We start from the raw sequence: 9,221 nt of genomic DNA, 5'->3' as shown, positions 1-9,221 counted from the left end.
TTTAACCCCTGCTGATCATCACTGCACATAGAATACACCTTCCGCCCCCCCCTACAAGTGTAACTTAGAAACTCATTCCTTTGTTCGGGTATTTCTAATTTATCACACACTGTCATCTCTTCAAATTCACAATTGTCTGGATTCTTTTTCTTTTCATGTTGTCTCTTACCAGCTTCCATATAGGTTGTGGGTGTCCAGCTCTTAAGACGGCCAATTAAAAAGCAATTTAACATAAAATGATAGTTTCTATAACAACCTGGATCTTATATTAGACTTCATTGTTCCACTGAAAGACAAAACAGGATTCATTGAAGTTTCTGCAAATTAACCCTGGAAATTATTCCCAATTTTCAGATGCAAATTTATTTCCCCATTCTTTCATTAAGTATATTTTCTTAGAAAAACTAGCGGTCATACTTGAGCTTTAGATCCACATTTAGTATGACTTGTAAGAATTTTTAATTATTGAAAGGAAAAAAAATTCGTCAGTGGAGTGGCATCATTCAGGTACTGAAACGATGTAAAGCGCATTGTATAACATCTTATGAATCTGATTGATCTTGTGATCAAAGTTTTGAAAGAAGACGATGTGTGTCTTTCATTATTGAAAGCTGAAATTTTTTCTTTTTCTGTCAAACTGTTCAGTCCTAACTAGTTTAATGGCTGAAAGTGTCACACAAAAATATTAATGTTGGGAACAGGGTGAGTCAAGCTAGAAATTGATAGTTTTTACATTAATATTTTATAGAAATCAATTTTTGTGCCTCTTCCTCATCATCATCATCGTCATCATCGAACACAGACTATGGTAGATAGTATTTCTTAAACCTGAGACCTGTTTGTTGTCTGGCTACAGAAGAATTTTCTTGTTTCTCATCACCATTTGTAATTCTGTGAATGTAATTGTTGTTGAATTTTTATTTTTACATGAAACACAAACAAAATCTGATGACATCACCACTATTTAGATGTTGTACAGTAGGCGTCAACCTCTTCTTTTTTTTTTTTTTTTTTTTTTTTTTTTTTTTTTTTTTGTGGCATTTCAGATATCTCTCTGAAATGCCAAATTCTTCTCTTCTAATGCCGCTATCTTTTTGGCCAGATTGACATATCTGTAAATCATACCACAGAAAATAGATAATTTTAAGACAGATATTGTCTAGGATCAACTGTAAATTTTACATTCACGGATCTACTGTTAATCAAAATATTCAACATGGTTATAAACTGGTTTTATTTGAGGGCTGAGATGCAACCCCAAGCTTCTTTTGTATGATTTTGTTACCTATTGATAACGTTTTTTATCTATAAACTGTTGAGGCCCTGCAAGTAGTATTTACGATCCATTTTGTGGCCTGCAAAGATTGTCTTGCTTTTTCAGTTTTCTATTCTTGTAAATACAGATGAAATCTCTCTAAGTACAATTCATCCCATTAATACTGACCCAAAATCTCAACAATGAAGCCAATGCAGTTCTTTCTATTCTCAACTCATCTTGTCTAACATTTATCTAAATTGCATCATTTTTCATAGCCTTGCTAAATTACACTAGACAATTTTAAAATAGTCTCTAAACAACAACTCAAAAGAGGGTTGTAAAAATATTAACAAATTCTTTTGAAAATGTTAGCTAAAATAATTTTTATAGTAAAATATAAACTTAGAGATGCAGGCATGGCTGTGTGGTTAAGAAGCATGCTTCCCTTGTGAGTCTTGGGTTCAGTCCCACAGTGTAGTTCATTGGCCAAGTGTCTTCTACTATATAGCTCTAAGCAAAGCCTGCCTGTTTGTGTGTGTGTGTACTCTTGTCTTGACATCACGTGATGGTTGCAAATGAGCATTACTAATCTTACAAGTTAGGTTGTTTGTTCCCAGTCTTCTGTGTAGAACATGTCTGGCCATTGGGAAATCTTATCTTGCTTAGAATCAAGTGAGGAGTGATGTGAGGAAAGGCATCTGACTGTAGAAAAATCTGTCTGACCCATGCAAGCATGTAAAAATAGATGTTAAATGATGATGATGATGATAAATTCATAGCTAAAATAATGTTTAGTATTTTTTGATTTTTGAATGTTGGCTCATATTTGAACAGAAAATGATTTAAATTGGTTATGCTTTGTCTTACATTCATAAATAAAGTAGAACTGAAATTTAAAAATGTATTTGACAAGTTGATTTTATGGGACTTGCATATATTTTACCAGTAAAAGAAACCCTCTTAAAAGACCTCCAATTGCATATATTAGCAATATTAATTCTGGTTCATCATCATCATCATCATCATTATTGTTTAATGTCTGCTTTCCATGCTGGCATAGGTTGGATGGTTTGACCGAGGTCTGGCAAGCCAGAAGGTTGCACCAGGCTCCAATCTGACTTGGCAAAGTTTCTACTGCTGGATGCCCTTCCTGATGCCAACCACTCCGAGACCGTAGTGGGTGCTTTTAACATACCACTGGCACGGGAGTCAGTCAGGTGGCACTGGCATCGACCACGCTTGAATGGTGCTTTTTACGTGCCACCAGCACGGGAGCCACTTTTTAAATGGACAGAATCATTGTTGCCAATTTTTGTTTTTAATGTTTCATTGTAGATTTGATTGCCATTTCAAGTTTCTATCTTTGAGCTGTTGTTTGTAATTTTGTTTTATTCTAAGATCTGTTTTGATTTTCTTCAGATCCAGATGATCCAGAATACATTCGTCAGAAGCAACGACCAGCTGTTGTAAAAGAAGATGTAAAGCAAATGGAGGACCGCAGACGTGTCTCCATTGTGCTGAATAGCGAAGCCTTTCGAGAAGAATTGGAGCAAATTGTCCACGAACATATGAAAGCTGGCCACCACCCTGCGAGTCTCGCCTTGCAGCAGATTACCGAACTTCTGATGCCACACTCTGCTTATCGTAGTAATAGTGGATTCCGAGGTAGGTCCTTTGATTCAATAAGCTCTTTAAACTAAACATCCTATGTCTTTCATCAAGACTTGTATTCTTAAGATATATTTCTATTACAACCAAATCTTATGTAGTCTTAATATAACAAAAATCCTTACTTTAATCTTTTCTAGTTCACAATTTCTAGTTCACCCTAACCTTATATGTGGGTGAGGTTCACTTGTTTCTGAATTCTTAATTAGTGAAGGTGCATGGCTCAGTGGTTAGAGCATCGAGCTTACGATTGTGAGGTTGTGAGTTCGCGAGTTCGCTTCCCAGACCAGGCTGCATGTTGTGTTCTTGAGCAAGACACGTTATTTTACATTGCTCCAGTTAACTCAGCTGTAGAAATGAGTTGTGATGTCACTGGTGCCAAGCTGTATCAGCCCCTTTGCCTTTCCCTTGGATAACATTGGTGGCGTGGAGAGGGGGGGCTGGTATGCATGGGCGACTGCTGGTCTTCCATAAACAACCTTGCCTGGACTTGTGCCTCAGAGGGGAACTTTCTAGGTGCAATCCCATGGTCATTCATGACCAAAGAGGGTCTCATCTCCTCAATTATGTCTATATTGAACAGCTTTCTTAGATTTTCATTATTGACCTTTTATTTTGCTCCTTATTTCACTCTTAGCTTTTTTACTCTGATCTTCATTAATTGAATGTTTCTTTGTTGAGATTTTTAGATCAGGAAAGTGGAGAAGCTCACCACTCCAGAGGTTCTGGTTGTTTGTTCCCATTTAGGGTGGATACTTCTGGTTTTTGTTACAGTTATCATGTGATTGCCTACTGTATCATCTCTCTCTCTCTCTCTCTCTCTCTCTCTAGAAATTATCATTTAGGTGTTTTCTTCCCCCTCTCTTTCTTATTTCTATTTTCCAATATTCTTTTGATTAATTATTTCCTTGTTTCTTTAATTTTACTTGTTTTTGGTTCAACTCTGTCATTAGTTTTACCTGATTAGCTTCTTTTAACCCTTTAGTATTTAAGCTGGTCAAGTCAGGCTCAAATATTCTACCTGTTTTATATTCAAACCGGCCAAATCTGGCCTCATGCCCAACCCTACAATGTCATCCTAAGCATAAATGATAACGTCACTGAAACCTTGAAGCTACAAGATAATGCATGATTAATTCAGAACAATGTGAATAACCTAATTTGACAGTAATCTGAATGCTCAAGGGTTAAAGTTATTAAGACTAACCAGAGATATATGAAACACACTGCTTTCAGTTTTCATCAATAAAACGCAGACATTAAATTCGATTATTGTCTTTGGGAAACTATGAAGCGGTAGCTCTTAGTTTTAGTTATTTAATGTTTTATAAAATTCTAATATTATATCTAAGCGCCTTCATTTTCCTTTGGTACTCCTAGGAAAATAGCACATCAAATGATGGCCTTGGCTGTTATAGGAAAAGAGCAGATATATTGTTTGGTATCAGAGATTAGAATTAGTCATGGAATAATATAATGAATTAATGGTTAGAAGATGTTAGTGTGTACAGTGTGGCATTTCAACAGACTGCAAATATGGTAGGGTGTCACTCATCTGACACAGTGAGTTGAAGACTTTCATCATTTGAGACAATCCAAGCAATTAATAAACAGAATCTCTCTCTCTAGAGATATTTAAAATCTAAAAACCAGAAGATAACTCCAGAAGATCGAGTAATTGAAATGTTTGGATAATAATATTGGCAACAAAGTGAAAAAAAAACATGGAAATAAATTTTATCGAAAATTGTTGGCATTTCTGGCTGTAAGCCAAAGTAAGGAGCATTCCAAGTAGATTAGGGGTCATTTCTGGGCAGTAGTATTTACTATTCTTAATCGGTGTATCACACAGCTAGTAGTAGTAGTAGTAGTAGTAGTAGTACACAATACTAATTCAGCTCCACTTTCACCTTAGTTTATTGTAAAATAATGATTTCTTTTTTACATCATTGAAAATGCAAGCAGATAAACAGATATGTAATAGATATGCTGCTATTACACAAAAGTCCTGGGCCACTAAAATACTGGAATTCTTGCCATACACTTTTAGGTTTGCTATTGATAATTTGCAGTTATTTTCTTTACATATCTTAACTGTTGATAGTGCTTTTAGTTGGGTTCTAAAAACTTTTGGGTCTTCACATAACAGAAAGCCCAGATAATCATCATTATCACTGCCACTGCTGTCACGAGATACTTTTTGTTTTGCCTGATATTTCTGCTACTGTCTTTGAAACTAGTTGAAATGTGAACAACCTCCACCTTACTTTCAGAAATATTTTAACTGAAATTAATCTTTAATTTCTTAGCATTTATGTTTCTTTGAGAATCTTGAATTACAAGATCCTTCCGCCACCACTCTCATTTATCTGCATGCTAATGATTTTCACATTACAGTTACCATGGTTATAACATACCTATATTAATTTCGGTAATGCTTTAAAAAAAAAGGTTTAACAGCCAGTCATTAAGATTTCAAGATTTCTATATTTATTTTTAGATGAGTTATTCTTTGATCTGAATATTTTGATGGTGATTTAGTGTGATTGGGAATATATTGGAATCAGAGCAGCTTCGATTTTTTAGGAGAGTTTTAAACACTTGTAACTTCCATTTTTATTTATCTGTTTGTTTTGTGTGTGTGTGTGTGTAATGTTTGCTCTCCAACTTCTGCTGCTGAAGAGAACATTTAATGATTGAGTTCTCTCTATCCCCCCCCCCTCTCTATCTCTCTCAGCATGCAAAAGGTGTGACGCAACATTTTACTAATACAACGGATAGAATGAGGCAAATAGGGAGGCAGATATATTAATAGATGTGTAGACTGATTGTAATAGACAATGTTACAAAAATTGTACTCTAGGGTATTAGCTTGCCTCTTATAATAGTATTAATTAGACAAACAAAGGAAAGTTTTCCTTTAAGACCAATTCTGCCAATAAATGAAAATGAGGATTGTTTTAATACTTGGCAGTGAAAGGCCAGCAGCAGCAACATCAATACCTAGAAGAAGGATTGAGAAAAGTAGATTGATGGAAATAAGTGTGGAATACGTTTCACTTCTGAACCTGCCCCACTTCATTCTATAATAACTGAAGTATTTTCTTGTTGACGCTTAGCTCCAAGTTGGTCTTGATTCATTAGACCTGTCTATGCGCAAAAGTCTTCCAAATATGTCCATCACATCTTTTTCCCCAGACAATGCAACCAGAACTGCTTTATCCAGAGCAACCTTTCCGAAGAAGATGAGAGAATGATATTTGAAAGAGCTTTGATTGCTGTTTCTGACAAGTGACTGCATAGAGTTCAGCATCTTGTTTAGCAACAGTATTTTGTTGTCTTGTGTGGGCAGTTCATTGGGAATGAGGTAATTTTTCTGTAAAACAGAAGTGGTCTGTTTATTTGAGCTTCATAGATGAAACTTAAATCAGCTGGCAGAAAAAAAGTGGACTTAATTGACTCCAGTTAAAATGAAACTCAGAATAGTAAGTTACCAAATGTCACAGAGTGTGGCACATTGAGGAGATAGTGGGGACTTTTGTAGATTCCATGCATGTGGCAGATAAAAACTGCTTTGAAATTCCAAGTTTCAGTTTTGCTAGAAGTTGAAGGTTTTTAATTGTGGCAGGCAGGCTTGTGTGGTTTTGATTTCATTTGTAGAATTCACCAAGAGCAAGAACAGAGTAATTTAGTTGTGTTTTAATTATCAGATAACTCTTACAGATTTAATCATTCACCATGTTAGTCAAGACTGAGTATTAGAGATTATGTTTACAGTGTATACTTAACATGAATTTCTTCTGTTCATTGTTTGTCAGAAGTAAAAACAAACATGGTTTATACAGTAGTTTTGGAATGTTGAAAATTCAAAATATTTTACTGTTTCATTAAGATGTTAATTATTCTTAAAACTGAATTTATTTTAACTTGTATGAGATTTTTACATATTTCTCTATACCCACCTTTTTTGGATAGTGCTTTATTTATTGAAGTTGTCCAGTACATTGAGCAAAACTTTGTAGACATACAACAAATATTTCTAGTAAAACTAATAAAGTAACAGAATAAAATAAAACAGTTGATTTACAAAAGTTGTATTTCAACTAAAATATAACTTCAAGTTGGAAGCTCTAATAAGTTTTCCAAGAGAAAAATTCTGATAAAGGATTTCTGCTAAAGAAAGCTGCCATTTGCATGCTTTCTTTGCTCTGTCTTTTCCTTGTGTCGCTGAATGTAGAGAGCCAAATTAGATCTTAAATTTAACTTCTATAAAATAAACAGTAGTCTTATATATGTAATATATAGTGAGGAGCAAAACTGAAATTATCCACGTTATTTGTAGACAAAAACTCCCTGTTGTGTTTTAAAACCTAAAAATAAGGGAAGTAATTACAATAAATCAAGTTTTGGACACTAGACAAGCTGACTGGTGAAAATAACATGCATGTTTCAGTCTTATGAGACCTCTTTAGTGTACTCTGGTCATGTGACACTAATTATATCAGTATTACAAATGAAAGAAAATACCTCAAGTGCTGTACATGGGTAATAGGGTGTTCATTCAAGAAATTACTTGATAACACTGATGGGGTGGGGGTGATTAAAATTTAAAACCAGCAAGGGAATGACATGAAATTATCATGCATACACTACTACCACCACCACCACCACTTATACATACTACTACTACTACTACTACTTATCAAAATTATGAGATTGAATATCATAGCAGGAATCTATAGTCATGTAGTAATGATTTGCTTTAGTGAGTTGCTATTAACAGAGGAAACGGTTAAGGACCAAACAAAGTAGATAATGGTTGTCTAAAGTAGAGTTTGAATTAATAAACTTGAAACGTTCTTGTAAAAAAAAAAAAACCTATTTCTGAGTTGAAAGAGGAAGTGACTAAAAGCCAGAGAGTTTCACAAATGCAAGCCTTTCTGACTCACATCAAAACATTTGTGAAATCATTGAATGAAATTTATTATTATTAATTAATTAATGTTTTTCAAGTAACTTAGAGGTCTTTTATTTGTCCTTTAAGAAATGAGACAAACTAATAAAACCCACTGTTAGTCATTTAAGGAATATTTCATTTGCTCTCAGAATCTACTTTCCTTTTGTATAGTCAAATGGGTTTTCTCTTGAATGCAGCTGAGGATATTTGTGTATAGCTAATACTTTATAAAGTGTTCCACATTGGTCAGTGCTGAAGTATTTTCAGTCCACCAATGCTAGTAAGGTTGATTGTGAAGTTTTACATTTGTAGTGGCTTTGGAGGTCTTTAGATGGTGATGTTTAAAATCAAATTGTTAGTGGAACCATGATGGATAAAAGTTTGTGACATCATTTTAAAAGTGACTAATGATAACGAGTAATCGGAGACGAACTGAATCTGAATTTGTGTTGAAGTATTTTGTGTATTGTGCACTTCTCTAGGAAAAGGTTGCTTCCAGCGCCACCAGTTGGTTTAGGTTCAATTCTTAAAGGTGCAGCAATAGCTGTGTAGTTAAGCCATTCACTCTGCAACCACATGATTTCAGGTGAAGTCCACCTTAATAGCTTCTTGGGCAAGTGTAGTCTACTGTAACCCTAACCCTAACCCAATTCTTTGGAAGAGAATCTGGTCGATGAGAACCTAATGTGTTTTATGTGTGTGTGCTTTTGGTTATCTCTCCTTTGACCACTGGAATTGTTTACCTCCTCATAACTTAGCAGTTCACCAAAAGGAGACCGTTAGAATAAGTACCAGACTTAAAATAAGTACAGGGGTTGAAGTACTGGCCAAGATACAGCAATTGAAACAAAGATTAAAAAGGTTAAGTTCTTTTTAACAAAACACTACTACTACTACTACTGCTGCTGCTGCTGCTGCTGTGTGAACTTTGACACTTATTATTCATTGCTGATGCACTGCAAAAATATTTGCGTGTATAAATATGAAGTGGATGTCTCACTCCCAAGCAAACAGAATAAAATCCAAAGGTCACTGCTACAAGCAAGTAAAGTTACGAGCTGAGCTTTTCTCCCTACTTTTGCACAGCCCTGTTCGACTGCAGGGCATAGGTCAGTTTGCTCCTCATCATTTGCTGATCTAAGACCAAGAGTTTTTTTCTTTCTCTTCTACCCCCCCCCCCGTCTTTCCACTTTCATCAATACAGACTTTAGGACGAAAGACAATTTCAGACACCTCATTTGTTTTATTGTCTCTCTTTATTGTTGCCATTGTTACCATCACTCAAAAACACTAATAATCATAAGTGCTATGATCAATGAGTAAATTCCATCCAACTCC

The 9,221-nt window shown here is 35.0% G+C and overlaps 1 protein-coding gene across 18 annotated transcripts in view; it reads left to right on the top strand.

The window, feature by feature from the left end:
- LOC106880490 (protein hu-li tai shao) overlaps window positions 1-9,221 on the top strand; it is a 138,472-nt gene that overhangs the window by 65,384 nt on the left and 63,867 nt on the right. For all 18 annotated transcript variants that reach the window (XM_014930438.2, XM_014930440.2, XM_014930439.2 and 15 more), the window contains one exon: window positions 2,678-2,923. In XM_014930438.2, the coding sequence (XP_014785924.1) occupies window positions 2,678-2,923 (246 nt within the window). The remainder of the gene's footprint in view (window positions 1-2,677; window positions 2,924-9,221) is intronic.

The sequence above is a fragment of the Octopus bimaculoides genome, chromosome 14, assembly GCF_001194135.2.
Source record: "Octopus bimaculoides isolate UCB-OBI-ISO-001 chromosome 14, ASM119413v2, whole genome shotgun sequence".
NCBI lineage: Eukaryota > Metazoa > Mollusca > Cephalopoda > Octopoda > Octopodidae > Octopus > Octopus bimaculoides.
This window is presented reverse-complemented; position numbering and strand designations above follow the sequence as displayed.